At 36.5% G+C, this 24,727-nt stretch overlaps 1 protein-coding gene across 1 annotated transcript; it reads right to left on the reverse strand.

The window, feature by feature from the left end:
• Window positions 1-164: 164 nt before the first annotated feature.
• On the reverse strand, window positions 165-21,088 carry LOC131937000 (adhesion G-protein coupled receptor F1-like). The gene is made up of 27 exons (XM_059294176.1): window positions 20,786-21,088; window positions 17,081-17,145; window positions 16,260-16,511; window positions 15,365-15,604; window positions 14,840-15,094; window positions 14,184-14,444; window positions 13,912-14,007; window positions 13,547-13,632; window positions 12,988-13,039; window positions 12,373-12,524; window positions 11,668-11,875; window positions 11,317-11,454; window positions 10,510-10,585; window positions 9,859-9,982; window positions 9,600-9,649; window positions 9,220-9,340; window positions 8,881-8,981; window positions 8,062-8,164; window positions 6,755-6,905; window positions 6,244-6,313; window positions 6,096-6,162; window positions 5,749-5,834; window positions 5,304-5,430; window positions 4,677-4,718; window positions 4,476-4,559; window positions 4,243-4,288; window positions 165-747 (listed from the first exon to the last, which is right to left on the reverse strand). Coding segments are annotated over exons 1-27 (3,225 nt in total). The 5' UTR covers window positions 20,788-21,088; the 3' UTR covers window positions 165-577.
• Window positions 21,089-24,727: the final 3,639 nt, after the last annotated feature.

Below are 24,727 nucleotides of genomic sequence, written 5' to 3' on the forward strand. Positions count from 1 at the left end.
TAGTGCATAATTATGTAAGCCCCATGAAATCATAGTGCAAATACCCCCCCCCCCCCCTCCAAAGCTAAATCTTGGTGCAAATACATAATATAAGCAAGAGCAATAACCGAACACAGAACTGTCTGAGTGAGGTTTTAATTTAAAAAAATTAAGTATTATAAAAACAAATGAAATATTATACAAGTAAAATAGGTGAAATATCTACATTCAAATAATCTAGTGATAGTTTTGACATACATATATTAAACCAACACTCAAATGACATGTATTTGATAGAACTGCCAGAAATGCAAATACATAATGTATCCCGTCTCTCATGAAATCACGGTGCAAATACATAATGTAAACCACCACTCGTGAAATCATTGTTCAAATAATGAGTGAGGTTTTAATACAAAATGATTTAAGTATTATAAAATGTGTGAAAATATTATAAGTAACATATGTGAAATACCTACATTCAAAATGTGAAATAATCAAGTGATAGTTATGACATACATATATTAAACCAACATTCAAAGGACATGTATTTGATAGATCTGGCACACCAAAGTGCAAGCTGTGACATGTGACACAATCAGTTGACAGTCGTGGTGTCAGTGACACTAAAATCAGATGATGTTGTCTCAGATGTAATCTCGCTGTGTTTTTCCCGTCTCTTGTCCCCAAATGCGGGATTTATCGCGTAAACATCGTAAACATTGGCACTTCTTGATTGGCCAGAACTTGTCAGGCTGGTATCTGAAACTAAAAGAAAAAAATTCCATGTAGCATATGTAGGACAGCAACACCGCTAGAATATAACTATCTTATGTCTTACAGATACTTGATAATCTTTATTCAACACTTTACTACAGAAAACTATTACCCCTAATCTTTATTCAATACTTTACTACAGAAAACTATTACCCCCAATCTTTATTCAATACTTTACTACAGAAAACTATTACCCCCAATCTTTATTCAATACTTTACTACAGAAAACTATTACCCCCAATCTTTATTCAATACTTTAATACAGAAAACTTTTACCCCCAATCTTTATTCAATACTTTACTACAGGAAACTATTACCCCCAATCGTTATTCAACACTTTACTACAGAAAACTATTACCCCCAATCTTTATTCAATACTTTACTACAGAAAACTATTACCCCCAATCTTTATTCAACACTTTACTACAGAAAACTATTACCCCTAATCTTTATTCAATACTTTACTACAGAAAACTATTACCCCAAATCTTTATTCAATACTTTATTACAGAAAACTATTACCCCCAATCTTTATTCAACACTTTACTACAGAAAACTACTACCCCCATTCTTTATTTAATACTTTACTACAGAAAACTATTACCCTCAATCTTTATTCAATACTTTACTACAGAAAACTATTACCCCCAATCTTTATTCAATACTTTACTACAGAAAACTATTACCCCCAATCTTTATTCAACACATTACTACAGAAAACTATTACCCCTAATCTTTATTCAATACTTTACTACAGAAAACTATTACCCCCAATCTTTGTTCAATACTTTACTACAGAAAACTATTACCCCAATCTTTATTCAATATTTTACTACAGAAAACTATTACCCCCAATCTTTATTCAACACTTTACTACAGAAAACTATTACCCCCAATCTTTATTCAATACTTTACTACAGAGAACTATTACCCCCAATCTTTATTCAACACTTTACTACAGAAAACTATTACCCCTAATCTTTATTCAATACTTTACTACAGAAAACTATTACCCTCAATATTTATTCAATACTTTACTACAGAAAACTATTACCCCCAATCTTTATTCAACACTTTACTACAGAAAACTATTACCCCTAATCTTTATTCAATACTTTACTACAGAAAACTATTACCCTCAATATTTATTCAATACTTTACTTCAGAAAACTATTACCCCCAATATTTATTCAATACTTTACTACAGAAAACTATTACCCTCAATATTTATTAAATACTTTACTTCAGAAAACTATTACCCCTAATATTTATTCAATACTTTACTACAGAAAACTATTACCCCCAATCTTTAATTAAGACTATACTACAGAAAACTATTACCCCCAATCTTTAATTAAGACTATACTACAGAAAACTATTACACCCAATCTTTAATTAAGACTATACTACAGAAAACTATTACCCCCAATCTTTATTTAATACTTTACTACAGGAAACTATTACCCCCAATCGTTATTCAACACTTTACTACAGAAAACTATTACCCCCAATCTTTATTCAATACTTTACTACAGAAAACTATTACCCCCAATCTTTATTCAACACTTTACTACAGAAAACTATTACCCCTAATCTTTATTCAATACTTTACTACAGAAAACTATTACCCCAAATCTTTATTCAATACTTTATTACAGAAAACTATTACCCCCAATCTTTATTCAACACTTTACTACAGAAAACTACTACCCCCATTCTTTATTTAATACTTTACTACAGAAAACTATTACCCTCAATCTTTATTCAATACTTTACTACAGAAAACTATTACCCCCAATCTTTATTCAATACTTTACTACAGAAAACTATTACCCCCAATCTTTATTCAACACATTACTACAGAAAACTATTACCCCTAATCTTTATTCAATACTTTACTACAGAAAACTATTACCCCCAATCTTTGTTCAATACTTTACTACAGAAAACTATTACCCCAATCTTTATTCAATATTTTACTACAGAAAACTATTACCCCCAATCTTTATTCAACACTTTACTACAGAAAACTATTACCCCCAATCTTTATTCAATACTTTACTACAGAGAACTATTACCCCCAATCTTTATTCAACACTTTACTACAGAAAACTATTACCCCTAATCTTTATTCAATACTTTACTACAGAAAACTATTACCCTCAATATTTATTCAATACTTTACTACAGAAAACTATTACCCCCAATCTTTATTCAACACTTTACTACAGAAAACTATTACCCCTAATCTTTATTCAATACTTTACTACAGAAAACTATTACCCTCAATATTTATTCAATACTTTACTTCAGAAAACTATTACCCCCAATATTTATTCAATACTTTACTACAGAAAACTATTACCCTCAATATTTATTAAATACTTTACTTCAGAAAACTATTACCCCTAATATTTATTCAATACTTTACTACAGAAAACTATTACCCCCAATCTTTAATTAAGACTATACTACAGAAAACTATTACCCCCAATCTTTAATTAAGACTATACTACAGAAAACTATTACACCCAATCTTTAATTAAGACTATACTACAGAAAACTATTACCCCCAATCTTTATTTAATACTTTACTACAGAAAACTATTACCCCCAATCTTTATTCAACACTTTACTACAGAAAACTATTACCCCTAATCTTTATTCAATACTTTACTACAGAAAACTATTACCCTCAATATTTATTAAATACTTTACTTCAGAAAACTATTACCCCTAATATTTATTCAATACTTTACTACAGAAAACTATTACCCCCAATCTTTATTCAACACTTTACTACAGAAAACTATTACCCCCAATTTTTATTCAATACTTTCCTACAGAAAAATATTACCCCCAATCTTTATTCAATACTTTACTACAGAAAACTATTACCCCCAATCTTTATTCAATACTTTACTACAGAAAACTATTACCCCCAATCTTTATTCAACACTTTACTACAGAAAACTATTACCCCCAATCTTTATTCAATACTTTACTACAGAAAACTATTACCCCCAATCTTTATTCAATACTTTATTACAGAAAACTATTACCCCAAATCTTTATTCAACACTTTGCTACAGAAAACTACTACCCCCTTTCTTTATTTAATACTTTACTACAGAAAACTATTACCCCCAATCTGTATTCAATACTTTACTTCAGAAAACTATTACACCCATTCTTTATTTAATATTTAACTGCAGAAAGCTATTACCCCAAATTTTTATTCGACAAAATTTTATTAATATAATCAATACTGCTGCAATGTTAGGTTTTTAATATACGTTTATACAAACAGTGTACGAGCAGTTTGTTGAATGGATACAACGTTTTTAACAGTAACACAATCTTAGTTTTTTTTTAATATGACGTCATCGTCTTTACCCTGACACATTGACTGTTTACATGCTAATATCATGTTAACATGATATTAGCACGTTAACATCGTGTCATATTAACATGTAAAACACTAACCAGAGGGTGTCTGTGAAGATGGAAGTTTGTCTCTGCCATCCGGCTTCTGAAATTACAAGTAAGAAACAAAAATGTTAGCGTCTGTTTTAGAATTTCCTAAATAACAAAAGAACGACAAAATGGAAACATTGCTCGTTAAATGTTCCATGACGTATATATACATTAAAATTATTTATGAAGTTTTTATCTAGTCATGTGTTATTTCAAAATGTATTTTGTAACATGATCCATACCTTCTTGATGTTTATTCTGGATCGGATAGCGCTGGTGAGTCGAAGATAAGTTTTCTGTATCAAACCAAGGAGTGATTTCTTAACCTGTAAACAGCACGATTCTGTTGGTTAATTATGTTTGATTATTTTGTTTGAGGTGGTTTTAAAATGATTTAAAGGGCTATACCCATTTCTGTAAACTATAGACTAATCTTAACTTACTTGCTGTGGCACGATGCAGTAGAAAATAAAAATGAACACTCCCTAGATAAAAAAAACAGTAGAAAAAAGTTAACACACATCAAGATACAATAAAAATAAAAAGAAAAACAATTTTTGACGTTGGGATAAAATCTAACTACAATTTTAAAAGCACACATCCTTAATTTTGGCATATATCACAAAATGGTCTGTTATTTCTTGCGGTGGTCAGACCCACTGTTTGCTACATGCGTTTTGTTTAGTTAGTTGACCAAACACATCGTCTATATCATCTATTTAAGATTGTTGAAACTTATAACTGCAGCTAGAAAAATTGACGTAGAGCTAGATTTACCTGAATGAGTTGAGGATAACAAAAAGGTACTGAAACATCTAGACTTACCTGTAATGAGTTAAGGATGGCAAAAATTTATTGAAACATCTAGACTCACCTGTGATGAGTTTAAATGGCAAAAAGGTACTGAAACACCTAGACTCACCTGTAATGAGTTAAGGATGGCAAAAAGGTATTGAAACATCTAAACTCACCTGTAATGAGTTGAGGATGGCAAAAAGGTATTGAAACATCTAGACTCACCTGTAATGAGTTGAGGATGGCAAAAAAGGTACTGAAACACCTAGACTCACCTGTAATGAGTTAAGAATGGCAAAAAGGTATTGAAAGACCACCGAGTCTTCGTTGACAGACAACACACCCAGGATCCACGTCACGCCTAGTACAGGAGATAACAGGCCGATTGTCCGAATGGTGATCCTAGGGAGGTGGTCAGCAAACATTGGTCAGTAACGTGAGTAAACTATTAGTGTTGGTTACATTACATGTAACAATTCTAGATGGCTACATAAGAAAACAGTAATTGATGGTTACATTACAAAACAATCAGTGATGGTTTCATATCACAAAACAAACTGTAAATTTAGTGAATTTTTGCTAGCAAATACCGTTTTTTTTTCTAATTTAATGATTTGATAAATTCCCCGGTAAAATCAATTCCTTAAATTAAAGAAATTATAGTTCTAGAATTTTTGAAAGTTAAAATTGAAAAAGGTTGAAAAAGATTTTGATATTTACTTTGCTTTTTCTTTAGCAGTCTGTGACATCATGTGTTTGGTTCCTTGCATGACCCGCAACACTTGAACTATGGTCGCAAAATTGATCTGGCAAGAGATAATTACTTCCATAAATCGAATTGAAAAACACTTCACGATCCAGTCTAAGAGATTCACGAAGATGAAGTTAGTAAAATATTTACTATTAATCTTTCTGAAGTTGTAGAAGAAAGAATTCCGAATAATTATAAATGTTTTAATCTAATTATTTACATTTTTCCTATTCACGATCAAAATGAAATATTGCAATTCTAATTTAATCTCTGACCAAACTAACACCAATATAGAGTGTACAATGTTTTCGCTTACCAAAATAATCAGCAAGACTGGTACGATGAACGCCCATATCACACCGTTTTCTGTTGATAACCAACAGCTGAAACATAAAGAGCAGAAAGACTTAGGCCAACAGGCAGAAATATATCTGCAGTCTGTAAAAATAATGTCAGGTACTCACAAATCTTCAAACCCGTATCCTTCTGTTGTTGTGATGCCCAGGGACAGAGCTACAATCACTGCTGGTGCCACTAGAAACACGTGCACAAGTTTAAAAGTTAACAAAAAGTAAGGAAACTAGGTCTAAATTGATACTATGGACCTAAATAAGCGGCACAGTTGTGTATCAAATAAAATATGATTTGTAAAGTTTTTTCAGACATATCTTCGTTGAAACTTTTAGTCTGCCCATTCCCCTTCCAAATTTTTAAAATGCCCCCTCCCCTGGAGAAAAAAGTCTGAAATATGATAATCTAATATAATCTAATATCTTTCAATGCTCACAGTGAATGCATGACAAAAATGGAATAAAAGTTAAAAAAAACCCATTGATTTCCTATCAAAAATATATGTGAATAGCTTTAAGTATCTTCAATTTATTACCCCATTTTGAAACTAATGAATATATGAATAGGATTTTCAAATGTTTTGCCGTTTTTTAAAAATGCAATATAAACAGAAGATCTACTTACCATATGCTAAAACAAGTAACTGGATCAGAATGGAATTAGATTTAAAAACCATAGTGACGGACTTGAAGAGCTCAACGCTCTCTGCCAGCATCAGGAAGAAGATGACGAGGAAAATGTAGTGTAATACAGCAGCAATAACAACACAGCCAGCCTGGGGAAAATGTAGGGTACTACACCAGATATAACACAAACAGCCTGGGAAAAATGTAGCGTACTACAGCAAATATAACTACACAAACAGCCTGTGGAAAATGTAGGGTACTACAGAAGCAATAACTAAACACCCAGCCTGGGGAAAATGTAGTGTAATACAGCAGGTATAACACAAACAGAATGGGGAAAATCTGAGGTACTACAGCACGTATAACTACATAGCCAGTTGGGGGAAAATGTAGCGTACTACAGCAGGTAAGTATAACTACATAGCCAGTTGGGGGAAAATGTAGCGTACTACAGCAGGTAAGTATAACTACATAGCCAGTTGGGGGAAAATGTAGCGTACTACAGCAAGTAAGTATAACTACATAGCCAGTTGGGGGAAAATGTAGCGTACTACAGCAGGTAAGTATAACTACATAGCCAGTTGGGGGAAAATGTAGCGTACTACAGCAAGTAAGTATAACTACATAGCCAGTTGGGGGAAAATGTAGCGTACTACAGCAAGTAAGTATACCTACATAGCCAGTTGGGGGAAAATGTAGCGTACTACAGCAAGTAAGTATAACTACATAGCCAGTTGGGGGAAAATGTAGCGTACTACAGCAAGTAAGTATAACTACATAGCCAGTTGGGGGAAAATGTAGCGTACTACAGCAAGTAAGTATAACTACATAGCCAGTTGGGGGAAAATGTAGCGTACTACAGCAAGTAAGTATAACTACATAGCCAGTTGGGGGAAAATGTAGCGTACTACAGCAGGTAAGTATAACTACACAGCCAGTTGGGGGAAAATGTAGCGTACTACAGCAGGTAAGTATAACTACATAGTCAGTTGGGAAAAAATGTAACGTACTACAGCAAGTATAACTACACAAACAGCCTGGGGAAATTGTAGGGTACTACAGCAGGTATAACTACACAGCCAGTTGGGGGAAAATGTAGGGTACCACAGCAGCAATAACTACACAGCGAGCCTGAGGAAAATCTAGTGTAGTAAAGCAGCTATAACTACATAAACAACTTGAAGAAAGGGTACAGACATTTGTTAACATGAGATTCACTGTGTTTTGGGTCCCCCACTGTTAACCTGAGACTCACTGTGTATTGCCCCCCCCCCCCCCCCACTAATCTGTTAACACGAGACTCACTCTATTTTGGGCCTTGTCCACACAACTGAGAAAGATGATGTAACCGAGGAACAGACAAACACACAGATGAATATTGAGGGTTGAACGATCAGACTTTACCTGCCTGCAAAAAGTCAACAGAGTGTTATTACAAGCTCCGGCTAGATAACATATAATACAGCAAAAACTTTATGAAATGTTTAGAGTAGACGTACTGAAAATAAATTCAGATAAGTATGTTATGGGCATAAACTAACAAGCAAAGAATATAGTGGATTTTTTTGGATATACAATACACATGTGTCGATATGCTTTTGGATTTTCCGGATAATCTATGGGCCTCAAATATGAAAAGAATGATAGAGATTTACGAACATGTGTGATAAATGCGAGTGTATATGTAGTTCAATGGTCATCACAATAACCAGTCAAACTTATTTCATAGTCCTGGAGCTGCGAGTTACTCACTTCCAGAGCACTGCGTTCACCCCTACAGTACAGACGAGTTACTTCCAGAGCACTGCGTACACACTTACATTACAGATGAGTTACTTCCAGAGCACTGCGTACACCCCTACAGTACAGACGAGTTACTCACGTCCAGAGCACTGCGTACACTCCTACATTACAGATGAGTTACTCACTTCCATAGCACTGCGTACACCCCTACAGTACAGCGTACACCTCTACAGTACAGACGAGTTACTTCCAGAGCACTTCGTACACACCTACAGTACAGACGAGTTACTTCCAGAGCACTGCGTACACCCCTACAGTACAGACAAGTTACTCACTTCCAGAGCACGGCGTACACCCCTACAGTACAGATAAGTTACTCACTTCCAGAGCACGGCGTACACCCCTACAGTACACACCAGACACACCATGGAGATGGAACATCCAATGATGGAGATGATGCTCAGGGAGGTGTCTAGCTCCTTCTGTAAACATTTGTATAGTATGATAGTAATACAGCTTTTTAAACTGTATCCTAAGTTAACTTTTTTTTTAATTTTAAAAGAGTGAAATGATTTTGCTGTTATTACGATTTTTGCAAGAACTCAACTAACTGACGTAATCTTATAATGCTATGGTTTAATGGGTGAATTGTATGACGCAACTATTTAATTAAGTTTAGGATGCAGCTAATTAGTTGAGTGTATGACATGGTTGACTCACTGATGCTCTGTGTGGGCTCATGAGCAACGCGAAGTTAGTCAGGTGACTACACTGGCAGACGACAGTGGTGGCGCTGTCCTCCACAACATGGCAGCCAGCAGACGCCCACACGCCCCCTTCACTGCGGGTAAAAACACATGTTTTAATTTAAAGACCTCAATAAATTTGACTCGTTCATCCCCCAACTTGAGTTTTGACCAACTCACCGAGCCCTCCCAAACAAACCAAGTTTTGACAAACTCACCGAGCCCTCCCCATCAAACCAAGTTTTGACAAACTCACCGAGCCCTCCCCCATGTTTTGACCTGGCTAACACAACCGTTTGATGCAGACCAACACAGACTCTCAATGTAAGGAACACTTAAACACATAATACTTACCCGACGGTCGTATCGAGAAATCCACAGGTAGGGACGGAGTAGGTCTCGTTCTGTAAATATACATAGCCTTTATTAGTTGTTGTTTAATAGATTGTTATTATGAAGTGAGTAGAAAACAAACCGCTAAATTTTTAGTTAGTGAAACAATAACATCATCAAACCAAACATCCCGGCAAATGAGACCTCCATATGTCGCCATTCAGCAAGCCCCTGTATAAAGACCTACAACTTAGCTTTGTGTTCTCATCTCCCCTCTTACCTCACTGCGCTTCCTGAACTCAAGCCGCAGGGGCGGGTCCAGATTGGTTGTGTTGATGTTGAGGTTACACGTGATGATGTTGGAGAAGATGACGCTGTCTGCCAGAGCTCTGCCCTCAGGGTATCTAGCAACAAGAGGGAGAATAGGATTAGAGATGTTGGTTTGGGTTCAATTTTATTTTTAACTCGTTCTCGATAGAGTTAAATCTCTTAGATTACGTTTTTAAGTGCGTATTAAAAGACAAAGCACGAATAATTAATTTTAAATCCAATTCGATATTTATTTGGTCATTAAAAATAATTTTATTATGGCCACATAAAAGAGAGCAAAGGGAATTAACTAGAACGAGATCTGTCAAATAAGCCAAGAATGTACACAACATGTCAGTTTAATAAATCTGAGAGCTAAGATGAAGGCTAATAAGGGACAGATAACACTAGTGTAGTGTTAAGCTGTTACACTTAATGTTTTTTTTCTTAGAGCATATACAATTTTATTTTTTGCAGAAAGCATTTAAACTAAATTTAATTTAAATTAATTTTAATAAAAATAATTTAATCCCTAACTACTCGAAAAATAAAAATAAGAGTGTATAGTTGAAAGTGAAGTAACATGTTAAAACTGGTTAAAAATATTTGTCCAGATAATTACTTTTGTTGTAACCATGGCAACACTTTTAATTTCCTTTCGTCCACTTTGTACATGACTGTACAGTAATTTATACTTCCTGAAAATTAAAATAAGAAAGTCATTAGTATGTAATAAACAACAATAGTTATTCAAATTAGTAAACAATTATTTTAAAATTTATACTGTAATGTATAAAATGTATACTGGAACCGTTCAAAGTAAACTCCATTCAATAGATATACATACATATAAGTAGGTTTAAAGAAATAGTTTAGGCTATATAAAACTTTCTATTTCATGTCTACACATAAAATTCTCGTATCTATTTGCTCACTATTAAAATATAAAATGTAATAGACCCAACTAATATTTTCATCATCATCTTTCCTGTGGACCCCTTGTGAATCATAGTGACTCAACTTCACCCTTCATCGTACTCGATTCTGGGCGATTCCTCCAAGTTTGGCCCACGACATTCCGGCTACTTCTGCTTCTCCTCCAGCTGACCGTGTCCAAGTTTGGTTTGCCTACCTACTTTCTTCTTTCCTTTCTGATTCTAATCGAGTGTCTATCTGGTGATGTTGGTTTACGCAAGGGGTGTCCAATCCATCCTCAATAGCACCCACCATTTTATCACCACTGTCATGACCAAATTTTATCAATACTGTCATGACCCACCTTGTGTCCCCTCAACCAAGACCCACATTGCGTCACCACTACCATGACCCACCCGCTATCACAACTGCCACGACCCACCATGTGTCACCACCGCCATGACCCATCCTGCGACGCCACTGCCATAACTCACCTTGTGACGCCATGACTCACCTTGTGACGCCATGTATGACTCCTTAGGTAAGAAGAGCTGGGACGTCGTGTTAGTTAACCAGTCGTCTGCAGGTTTTGAGCCGTTGATGATTTTAGGCGGGAAATAGATGTCTCCAGCCGTAGAATCACACTGGACAGCTGTGGGGATCAAAGGTCGAGTAATGAGACATTGGACAGCTATGGGGATCAAAGGTCAAGTAATAAGTTTTGAGCAACTTAATGGCCAAAGTGGGTTGAGAAAGTTTATTTCTCGTAGAGTAGTAATTTATACTACCAATGGGTACACTAATCGTTGACTTTAACATTAGCGACAATTATCATCACCATCTGCTTCATAAACTCTAGACCTACCTATACTGCTCTTTACGGTAAACAAGGAGATGTTGTTTGATCTGGGTGTAGAGATGGCGTCGATCGCCTTGAGCAACTTGTTGCCTTGGATACCGCTGGCACTAGCTTCTTCATCGTTGATGTGATCGGTGTTCGAACTGTTGTGATCGATTTCATCCCACACCTGTTTGTCCTGAGACAGCACGTAGTCAGCCATATACACCAAACTCTGAAAAAACAAAAATCTTCGAATAAACTCTATCAATGAACTGGTGGATTAGTTTAAAAGAAACGAACTGTACTATTAACCACACACATTATAGACAATTGATATTTCTATGGACGTTTACCCGCAAAGCCCAGTTCTTAATCAACAAACCAGCATCTGATTAAAGTAAAATGAACATCTTTGTAGCTGTAGTTTTATTTTGCGTAGCGCTTGACTGCTAACCCGAAAGTCTCGAGTTCAAATCCGGGTTAAAGTCAATATAACGTCCCTGAGTCCACCCAGCTCTGATAAGTATCTAACTGACGCTTGGGAAAGTAAAGGCTGCTGGGTTTACTGATCACACTATCCCTTCATATGCCGTGGTTACTTAAAGAGATAAACTCAATTTCATCTGTCCCATGTGTCTAGGACACAAGCGGGAAAATATGATGATGATTCTTAGCGAGTAGCCTACAAGCAGAACCTCAAGATCTTGTTGTAATGATATCTCAACAAACCTCTAGGGCTTGTGAGTCGAGTTGATGATTGTCTGTGTCCAACGAGTCGCCTATCTTGCCGAGAATGTCTGTGATGGCTATAAGGTCGCCAGATACTGCTGGGGCCGGTTCTAAGGTTGTTTTTACCAAGGTCGATAGACTGTTGATTGTTTCTGAGGAGAGAAAGTGAGTACTCGGTTAAACAGTGGCGTCTGCAGGTGAGTTGATAACCGGCAGTAGGTAATACTAGCACTAGGGTAGTTGTCGGAGGTAGGTGATACTATCAGTAAGGTGGTAGTCGGAAGTAGGTGATACTAGCACTAGGTTGGTAGTCGGAAGTAGGTGATACAAGCATAAGGTTGTATTCGGAGGTAGTTGGTATTAGCAGTACCAGCAGTAGGATGATAGCTAGGGAGAAGAGACTTTAATAAGAAAACAAACGCTAAGAACAGTTCTGAATATGAACTTTATTATTCCAAGCAGCCAATGTGATTGCTGTGATTGTACCGTCCTACATGTCTGATAACTAATGAAGCGGACCCGTGCTGCTGTAGTAATTAGCAGACTGGCTACTATAAAGTTTATCCTAATTTAAGTTTATAATTCTCTCGAGAAAACAACACACATAGGGCCTACCTTTCATTGCAGTATCGTTAATCTTGCTTATGTTGTTTGTTAAATAATTGCGCTGAAATGTAAAGGTAGGTTATTTACTTTACATTACATTTGATTGCCACTTTAATCAGAATCTGTAATGATTATTTGCTAGCTGAGTGTTGGTCTGTTATACTTATAACGATTTATTTATTTTACTTTCTATTCATATTACTGAGTCTAGATATACCCACTGTAATATACACTCTAACAATTATCATGAGGAAGGGGGGTAATCGACATGTTAGCGAATAATTAACAGGGTAATAGACAATTGATCTTAGAGGTAATGTCGTAAGTGGGGGTGGGATCATCGGGAGAAATTGACAGGGGGTAATGTGATGTTTCTCTCATAACTGTACTAATTTTTATTAAATCTTCTAGCCTTGATGATAATGTGCTAATGACCACACACATTAATATATTTGGCAACATTTAAGCATTGTTCAACAAACGTTACAAATTGTATACGATATATTGACCGTGTACTATACACAGCAATCCTAACTGTTGTCTGTACAAGAAAAGAAATTCAACCTACAACATCCACCAAGCTGTTCTGTGTACAGTTACTTTTGTTTATCTGGCACCAAAGACTTCCTGCACAACACCTGGCCACAATAGTACCTGTACATAGTTGCAGCGGAATTTAAAGGAAGTTTAAAGACGTAAACACATATTGGCTACAACGTAGATAATACTACTCAATAGAGCTTATACACAACAACTGAAGCAAAAAAATAAATCTTCCATTTGGTTTCCTGTTAAATGTTTACAATTTTATGCATTTGAAGATGAAGTCACTAGTACATACAACACGTTCACGTGAAAGTCCAGCCACTACTAGTTCACGTGAAAGTCTAGCCACTACCAACACATTCACGTGACAGTGCAGCAACTACCCACCTGTATAGTCAATTGGGCAAGAGGTTTCTACCACCTGTCCGACGGAAGCCGACGGTAACATCACACCTTGTTCTTGTAGAGGCGGGCAGTTCTGCTCTGTGATACAACACGTTCTTCGTTTAAATAGACGGAATATAAAACCTAGTTAAAAACGCTACAGAATGCACGGTTATCGCAATAAAATGAAAACTTCTGAAATAATTGTTGTTCAACTTTTTCTTCATATTACTCAGCTATATATAAAAAAAAAATCACACCACAAGGGAACTAACCAAATGTTAGATTGTAGAACCCAGTTGAGGTTATCTGCCCAGCGTAGGTTCTAGCAGCGCAAGTGTAGACTCCCGAGTCAGCTGTTGTTAGTCCAGTGAAGACGAACACGGAGGAATTTGATGTCCGAAGTTCCACGTTGTTGCGTAACATGACGTAATCGATGACGCCGGTGCTATTGGTCACACAAGTCAAGGTCAGGTCAGATCCTGGTTTTAACGTGTAGGAGCCTGTAGGCTGGAGACTGGGTCTACGTGGCAACACTGGAATTTAACACGCATGGAATGTACATGCTGCTTGATACTGAAGGTTTATAAATAGGCTCAATGCATTATTGATTCATAGGAAAAATAATTAGGAAAATTGGTATATCTTTATTAAATAAGTGATAATATGGCTCTCTAGTCTAATAGACCATTGGATGATTGCGCATTGGAAATCCAAGCACAAAACCTGGACCAGATGTTGCCCATCTATCAGACCCCCCCCCCCCCTCTCTACACAGCGGGTGAACTCAAGGGACCTAAAATCGTCCTAATCGTCCCTAAAAATTAGTCTGGAATTCTCAACAGCTTTATCTCTATAGGACACTGACCCGAACAAAATACCGTTATTCACAAAAAAAAATCTAAGCATGAAGCATGAAGCACCCACACACATTTAAGTGTGTAGTTCACACTGGGATCCGACCGTGTGACGTTGTCATAAACAACACATGTGTAGCTGCCGTCATCCACCCCTGGCCTGGCGTCTTGTATGTACAACGTCCTCTCTGTCTGATTGGCTAGTTCACGGCCGTGTAGAGTCCAGGTGTAGTTGGTACTGCTGACCGAGGCTACGCAGGTGAGCACTGTATCGCCCCCCTCGCTAGGGTTCACTGGGCTGGATTGTATGACAGGTGTGGCGGGGGCTTCTGGGGAAGGGACGTGTGTGAGGTTTTACGTTGAACAAAATAAATAGTATTGTTAAAGGATTAACATTTTGTGTATATTATGTAGCACCTTGAGAAATAGAAATACAACAATGCGTTGTAATAAGTTAATACTATATTATTTGTTTCATGTTACGATTGATTACTTTAAACGGAATTTCTGTTATATTATCAAATTCAATAGCTGAAATTGACAAAATGTTAAGTTAAATTAAATCTGTACAAAATGAATGTGTGTGAGTGATCTCTTACCCCAAGCCTTGACCTCTAGCGGCGGTGAAGTGGCAGACGGGTCAGTGGCAGAGCACCTGTAGAACCCAGCGTCATTGTCTGTGAACACGGGGATTCTGTAGACATTGCTGGTGGAATTCTGTACCAGCACCGGCCCGTGGAAGAAGTAGAAGGTAAAGTTGCCGTTGGGGTTACACGTCACCGATGCATTGCGCCCCAATATACCGTACTTGAAGGTAATTGGCGTCTCAGGTCTGAGCACTGTACACATTAATAATTTTTTTTTAATCTTTGAAATAATTTTAACTGTTGAAATGGTTCAAATTTAAAAGAAAATTAATTAAGCGTGAAGATTTTTCTACAAATCATAACTTTACTTTTATAACTGAGTTATGTTCTAAACGTAATGTAATGATAATGCTTATTATAATGACATGCAGACTCGTTATTAACCTGACATTTTAGAAACGTATATTTTAAATAACTTCAGTAATATTTACCAGCCCATTTATATGAATGGGGTATTGTACCTGTCATAATTGTAAGATAGTATACCATACTTATAACTATCGAAAATGATATACCATACATGTAATTAGGTAAGATAGTATGCTAAACTGTAATAACAGTAAGAGGGTATGCCAAACTGTAATGCTAGTAAGATGGTATATCATACCTGTAATGCTAGTCAGATGGTATATCATACCTGTAATGCTAGTCAGATGGTATATCATACCTGTAATGCTAGTCAGATGGTATATCATACCTGTAATGCTAGTCAGATGGTATATCATACCTGTAATGCTAGTCAGATGGTATACCATACCTGTAATGCTAGTCAGATGGTATACCATACCTGTAATACTAGTCAGATGGTATATCATACCTGTAATGCTAATCAGATGGTATATAATACCTGTAATAGAAAGAGCAGGACTCTCCTCATACGTGAGATCAGAATGGACAGTCCTACAGCTGTAGTTGCCGTCATCTCTCCATGCCATTCTGGCGTACGTTATGACGTAGCTTGGTGATGATGACGTGGTCAAGATGGCGCCATTCAAGAACCAGGCGTAGCTGGTGACGTTCTGGTCTTGTGTGACACAGGTCAGGTTGACCGTGTCACCCTCGCGAGGTGTGTTGTTGTTGGCTGATATCGTCGGGGGTGCTGGTGTGTAGGAGAACATGCCGTGTGTAGGGAACAGGTTCTACATTAGTAGATGGTGTGTGGTGAAAATAAGGTAGCAGCTTTAGAGTTTGAATGACATGTCGGGTAGGGGTTGTTTTGGCTAGGGGAGCTGCAGAACATTGTGGTGTTACGTGTGGACCAATCACAATTGACAATTATGTCACACGTGATCCGAGTATTGAGTGACCTTATTATCAAAAGTTTGGAGTCTCGAGTCAGTTTGACGTCCCTGACTTGACCCTTCGCTGACCCGATCCTGACTCAAGATGGGTGAACGCAAGTACAACTTGACATATTACTGACCACATAATCATTTTATATGCCGAGGTAGCGAATATACATGTACATCAACTCTACTTCAACTTCCCATTAGAATTGCTTAATTTGAAATCTATATTACTTTTTCTGCGAGTCGAGTAAGCCTGCGCAATGTTAAGACAATGCTTGTTCCTTAAAGTACGTTTGAACGTGATTCTATTGGAGCTATTCTCCCCTATACCCCCCGTCTTAAAGGACTTCTCTAGCGGGGATTAACAAGACAAGCTTACCGGCAAAAGCCACACACAACAAACAGCAAATCGTCAGGACGAACTTCACTAGATCTGGACACTCCCTGTAATTTTGTTTCTAATTATAATAAAATCAAGCAGAATATCAATCTAAATCAAACTGGCATACTTAGACTTGACTGAGTTACAGGAATTTTGTCCGTATGTGTGTGTGTATATGTGTGTGTGTGTATGTATGTTTGTCTGTGAACACGATAACATGTGTACCGTTACAGGTTGATAAAATTTCATATATAAGTATTATATTAAATTTGTAGTTCTGTATCAATTTTTCAGCAATTTCCGGTAACCGGAAGTGGAGCTTATTCTACTTTCAATTTTTCAAAAGCCTATAACTTGAGTACTGTTTCAGATAGATACATGAAATTTCACATGTTGGTAAAAATATAATTTTCTGCCTTATGTCAATTTTTGAGCAATTTCCGTTCACCGAAAGTAGTAATTTACGCTATTTCCGATTCAGTGTTTATTCCAGACCTTTTTCTCCGAGGGGGGGGGGGGCAGTTGAAATTTTCGAGGGGGCGGTCTACATTTTCAGGGGGGAGGGGGCTAACACTAGTAAAAGTATATGTTTACTATATAAATTCCATCTCTTTTTTGGGGGGGGGGGTAGACTTTCTTCGGGGGAAGGTGGCAGTCTCCCCCCCCCCCCCTCAAAGAGATGCCTGGAAGAAACTATGTTCCGTTTTCTAAAAAAAAACGCATGTGAATTTTTAAAGTGCTAATAATATTCCGCACTATTATATACATATTATTTGGCGTTCACTTGGTGCGCAATTCTTTTTCCTACGAGATTATATTCTATTTTAAAAAGTTTAAGTAATTAAAAATGGATTTTTAAATATCTCTGCTTTATTAATATTGATTTGAAAATTTTCAATAACTGTCAAGGGACCTTAAGACATGTTTTTGCATATCTATTGAAGCCGTGAATTCCCTTCCTAGTGTTCTGGAATTCCCTGGCATTGGTGGCACTGAACTTTACCAGAGCAATGCAGTGGTTGGTCCAAATGTTGTCGAGCAGGAAGTAAGTGTGTACATTAATTAAGGAAAGTCCCAATTAAGGTAAGAACTGTTCACACATCACTGAACCGGTGAGTGCTATAACATGCAGTGTCATATGTCAGATTTACAGCACATAATATCATATGTCAGATTTACAGCGCGAAGTGTCACGTCAGATTTACAGCACGTAGTGTCACGTCAGAATTACAGCACACAGTGTCGTATGTCCGACTGAAACCTCACAATAAAGTTTCAATAACCGTATTTACTTTAAAAACATTGCAAACCTTATTATAAAAATACTTTATATCCAATGGGGGCTATTCACGGCTGCATCCATTATTTGTGTATAATCAGGACAAGATAGAATTACGTTTGTCATTTGAAACTATGAATGTCACATACACAGTCCGTTTATCACTCGACACGGTCGTTATAGATGCCAGGTGTTATTTAGCCACACGGTTATAGATGTCAGGTTGTATTTAGCCACACGGTTATAGATGTCAGGTTGTATTTAGCCACACGGTCGTTATAAATGTCAGGTTGTATTTAGCCACATGGTCGTTATAGATGTCAGGTTGCATTTAGCCACAAGGTTATAGATGTCAGGTTGTATTTGTTAAGACGGTTATAAATGTCAGGTTGTATTTAGCCACACGGTTATAGACGTCAGGTTGTATTTAGCCACACGGTCGTTATAGATGTCAGGTTGTATTTAGCTACACGGTTATAGACGTCAGGTTGTATTTAGCTACACGGTTATAGACGTCAGGTTGTATTTAGCCACACGTTCGTTATAGACGTCAGGTTGTATTTAGCTACACGGTTATAGACGTCAGGTTGTATTTAGCCACACGGTCGTTATAGATGTCAGGTTGTATTTAGCCAGACGGTTATAGATGTCAGGTTGTATTTAGCCAGACGGTTATAGACGTCAGGTTGTATTTAGCCACACTGTTGTTATAGATGTCAGGTTGTATTTAGCCACACTGTTGTTATACATGTCAGGTTGTATTTAGCGTATTAATTGCTGTGAACTGTTTCTGCAGTACAGGTAGGCTAGACGTCTCGGAACGTCCACAAAACAATCAGATTTTCTTCCAGACATTTTTTTTACCGCCCCCCCCCCCCCGAACGAAATGAAATTTATATAATTTATATAGAAAATATATACTTTTAACAGTGTCCGCCCCCCCCCCCCGAAGAAAGTCTACCCCCCCCCCCCGAAAATTTCAAGTGCCCCCCCCCCCCCCACCCCGGAGAAAAAAGTCTGGAAGAAACACTGAAAACAATGCACTCGCTATTTTTTTAACCAGTGTTGCTGGCTGCAGTCATAACAATGGAAATGGTTCTAAGGCTTTGCTCACAAAAAAAACCCAACTTCACACTCCTATTCAGTGTGTGTGTTGTGTCTGTGTGAATGAGCGGGCGACCTGAATTGTGTAACGAGGTTGACGGTGCCAAACATGAAACGTGTTATTTTCGCAATTTGAAAATTCATTCTTAAAAAATATCTTTTAAACTAAGGACGTAGTTGAACAACCCAATTACAAGGACGTATTGACAAATAAAAATAGGACTTTTGATTTTGTCTGTAAAAAAAAACAACAAACAAACAAGAGAACTGGTGAGTAGCTCAATTGCACCTACTAAATTCGTCACTGTGGCTGTCTTAAATTTGTTTTATTGATTCACTTCACGAAATGTCTTTTGACAACGTAGACTTATTTGACTCCTGTTCTTGACCTTCCACACCTGGGATTGCTGACCACTACCTCCCCTACCAATTTTGTTAAATAATTGACCACTGCGCATAAAACCAAACATTCATTGAGTCAAATGTTTACAGGTATTTTATCGTCCCATTGTTATAAAGAGACGTAAAAATTGTGTTTACCAAAACTGTTTGAGAATCTGTTTACATCCAAGACTTAAAGCTTTGGGCAGATGTAAACACTCTAGAGATACGACACTTTTTATCGAATACTGTAGAGCAGTGGAGAATAGGGAGGGGGGGGGGGGGGGGTTTGATAGGAGCAAGGTCACTGGTAATGGTTTACAAACCTTGCGCGAATAAAAAGAACACTTAAGTTCGTCATATCAATTGATCATTACCTTTAGAAGACGCTCAGTATCTAAGCATTGCCAGTTGGTACAAACTATATTTCTGTACACGACTATAGATAGATTTCCAGGTTAAATATGGGATGCCATCCGATAAGGACAATAAAATAAGACAAACAATTGAGTTTATACTTGCGATATCTTGGTTACACGTAATACTTTGTGGGATATTAAGATTTAATTTTATTAAACATACTTATATCCACAAATATACATGTATATATATATATATATATATATATATATATATATATATATATATATATATATATATATATATATATATATATATATATATATATATATATATACTATTTCTAAAGATATATCCCTCGCATTGCAACGCTCCTAGAAATTCGAGCCACTTTAGGTAACTAAAAAGCCCATACATTGATTGAAATGACAACTGGTTTATGGGTTCATTAAAAAGCATGATAAATACAATATTTAACACACACAGTCACACATTTCAATATTTATTCTGACAATGAAATTTGAATTGTATTATCTAAGCTGTAAAAACAGACATAAAAAATACATGAAACTACTTACATTATATCTTAAGATGCACTTGATGTTTCAGTAGCAGTGGCAAAACTTACAGTCCAGAAATATAGATTCTAAATTCTAGATCCAGTACCTTGAGTGCATATATGAGTCGGCTAGCACAGGTATTTGATGTTACGTGACAATCCAGTTAACTTTCTAGACCAATCTAAATTTAAGATTCGGTCACTAGCATGTGGGTAGCTCCGCACTAAAGTATTGAGGAAGTTTAAAGCCCAGGTAGGAGAGTTGCCTATATTCTAGACGGCCATGTTTACCTGGGGGTCTATTGACGCATGTACACATTGCTGGCTGGCTTAATGCGACTGTATAATAGGCTACAGGACGGTGTCAATGAAAAAAAATTAGGGGAGGGGGAGCGGAAAGGTGTCGTTCTCACACATCATTAAGATTATTCATTACACAGACACAGAAGCACACACACACGTGTAAACGTTGATTAATGCAATTCTTAAGGATCTTAATTTATTTAATCAATAATTATAGTTAATTATATAACATATCAGATTTATCTGCTTAAAATAACCCTGACAACATTTTTAGATCTAAAATAATGAATTGCTATGTACGGTAACAACTAAGTGATAAGCATCGTATAGACTTAAGTAAAATTGTATGCTATATTTGTGCTGCTCGGTGCAAGGTTAAGGAATGTTTAGATATGCAACGTCACACGCATACCATCTTTATTTAATTTGAGCGTGTAATACTACATACACATGTAATGAGTATTTTACCTGTATTGACACACCCATAAATTTGATCTGTACAGGTATACACAGATGTAATGAAGATTATATATAAATATATATTAACGACACAGATGTAATAAATATTTTAACTGTATATAGGTACAGTTATAACGAAGAGTTTAAACGTATTAACGACACACACTAAGTATCAATGACAACATTTCTCACACAAAGTTTATTCAGAATTTTAGGCAAAGTTTTGTAATTACAAAATATTTCAGACTTTTTATAATTGTAAGTCAAAATAATGCCAATTATCTCGTGATTAATTTTTTCAAGAACAAAATGTTTCAGAACGAGAGTAGATTAAGTGCTGTGTTCCTTTAGGCAAGTCACCGAGGGGTAAGACGTGGGTATTTCGAACAATGGGATAAGAAAGTTTCTAAACGTACTTTAGAAGAAGATATACAATTTTAGACGACCTCCCCGTGTCCCACGTCGTCACAGATCGTCACACACCAAAGACATTACATGTGTTGAATATTGGGGCAGTTGACCAACGGTGGTCACTCTGACCACACGATGACGTTTTATCGTCCTGCTAATAATAATATGACCCCAAGGCGAATGATTGTTATTCACAGTGATGCTTGTTATTTACACATTTTGTGGATACCTCTTTATCCTCCAACACAGCTCATTAAATAAATTTTATGGATAGGAAAATAGGTGCGTCGGCTTCTATGTAAAGGTCGCTTGGAGGAAGTTCATGCAGGTAAGGACACCTTCAGTTTGTGAACCGGCCCTTCGTATCCACTCATATGCTGTCTAACAAATACGTTAGAGCTAATAGTTTTTTTAAATTAAGTTACACTTTCAGTGTTGCTTCTCTTGTCAAAGTCAGATGAGGACAGTTTATAATTCTGTAACCAATTGAGAAACTCAGCCGAAACAAATACATTTCTAATTGTTGTTTGACTTCGTTTCAATGTTAACATATTGCGTTTTATAACTTGTATGTTTCAAAAGAAACCTCCCCCCCCCCCATCTCGGTGCGAAATCCCAAAAAGAAACAATGATTAAAGTCTGCATATATTTTGTCAATATATTGAGTCAATTCACACTATAGAATGCAGTAACGTAGCTGCGGTTAAACGTTGTCGAATTAACAACTGAACCAGCTTATCATTAAAAAAACCAATCAATCTACGCCGCTAATTAAATGGCAAGTAGATACAGACACATACAACGCAAATCGTGTGTTGACATAAGCCCGGACGAAATGTTATTCTATGGAGAAAAAAAAACCCAGACAATATCAACAAGCTCTCGCGGGGACACAGCGAGAGCTGAGGTCAAGGTCAGGGGACGGTATATTCAATAGCAGACCAGGAAGTAAACAGTTGTCTAATAGAACCAGCCAATGACGCGTAGAGAAATCGTAGTCGAGGGCTTACTGTGTGCCCAACCCCTCTTCATAGGGGTTGTCATCTTGTATTTGAAGCGTATTGCGTAGCAGGTACGTGGTGACGTATAAAGCTGTGTTGAGTAGTTGTAGTGATCTGTTTAAAAAAAAAAAGACTATTTTTGGGTAGAGTATTTCAAGCGGTTGTCCTTAAATGAGTTCACGAATTTTGACACTTTTATTTTCACCCCATTCCCTTCGTCACGCATGGTTACACATCGTTACAAAAACTTTAGACCTAACACCCGTAAATGAACTAACACTGCAGCCTACATTACCTTTCATAAAGCATTTTTGTCGTTTTTTTTCTTCTAAATTACAAAATGAGCTGGGTAGAAAACTTATACTATTTTTTACATCTTGCAAAAAAGATTTAAACCATGCAAAAAAATGGCTTCATCAAGGGAAGAAGAGAGTAGATTTCGTCGCTATACACTTTTTACCTCTTTCAGCTTGAGTTGATTTTCAAGAGATTCGAGATTCAAACTTTGAGTCATTTCTCTTTTAGATTTGTCTACCATATTACAGAATTTCTCAAACACGCCATCAAATGCAATTTTTTTTAGTAAAAAATAACCCACCGATAACCCTATTTTTTATACCTCTAACTAGTGGCATAAACATAGGGGGGGGGGGAGGGTGGTATAATTATAATTTTAAAATCATAAAACGTCAATTTAAAAAAAAAATTGTACTTGTTTTTAAATCCGTCGCTCCCGTGACCTGATCTTGCCTCGGCCATTGCTTCTAACTATAATAAACATAAAGGCATTTTTTTTTCACACAATGCGAAGTTTACATTTCATTGGATTCGTCCTGCTTGAAGCCACAATACATACATTGATTACTCCATTATTTTTATTCGCTTTTTAAAAAGGAATTTGTTATTCTTTTTAAGTTTTATCGCATCAATACTTAATAGGATCTCTGATTATAAAAAATGAAATGTTCTTTGTTGAAAGAAAACAAAACCAGAATAAGTTGTTTTTCCCAATGTATTCATTAACTACATGGCTATAGACTGTATTGATTATTACCGGATTTTAAAGCAAACACGTTTCATTTTGGTATCTTGTAATGTTGGACTATGGTGTGAGGCTTGTTACAAGTGACAGTTTTTACGACGCTTGTCACAAAAATGAGTTGTCATGAGGCTTGTCACAATAAACAGTTGTCATGAGACTTGTCACAAAAATGAGTTGTCATGAGACTTGTCACAATAATGAGTTGTCCTGAGACTTGTCACAATAATGAGTTGTCATGAGACTTGTCACAATAAAGATTTGTCCTGAGACTTGTCACAATAAAGAGTTGTCCTGAGACTTATTACACGTAAGAGTTGTCATGAAGCTTGTCACACAAATTGCTTCTGTCTTGTAAAACGTTACAAATGTAACACTAAACAATTGTCACGAAACATGTAACATTGGACAGCTGACCAGATTTCGCAACTAGATTGATAATCTTCATATACCTTTTATCAGAACACCGTCGATAACGAAATAAACAATATAGATAATGTGCACTGACTAAATTAAACAAATATATTTAAATGTGTCTCGTGAATAATTCTAACGTTAACCTAGATATCATTCTAGATGTCTTTGTCTACATTTGTGCGCGTAAATGATACAAGACCTACATGCATTTAGACAAAAATATTAAAACGAAAGGTTTCGTCATGTAAATACACGACAAGTGTACCTTCTGCTGGATACAGTGGTATAGTAATTTGACAACAAAATTGGCAATATTCATCAAGAGGTGTTT

Source organism: Physella acuta, unplaced genomic scaffold, assembly GCF_028476545.2.
Source record: "Physella acuta isolate Inbredline_101_S28 unplaced genomic scaffold, ASM2847654v3 ptg000197l, whole genome shotgun sequence".
NCBI classification, from domain to species: domain Eukaryota; kingdom Metazoa; phylum Mollusca; class Gastropoda; family Physidae; genus Physella; species Physella acuta.

What these genes read in the sequence shown, in the direction of transcription:
- LOC131937000 (XM_059294176.1), bottom strand. An exon ending in TTGCCCAATTGACTATACAG is followed by an intron (nt 13,633 to 13,911) that starts GTGGGTAGTTGC and finishes AACTATGTACAG; the next exon opens with GTACTATTGTGGCCAGGTGT. An exon ending in TGAGCCCACACAGAGCATCA is followed by an intron (nt 8,982 to 9,219) that starts GTGAGTCAACCA and finishes AAATGTTTACAG; the next exon opens with AAGGAGCTAGACACCTCCCT.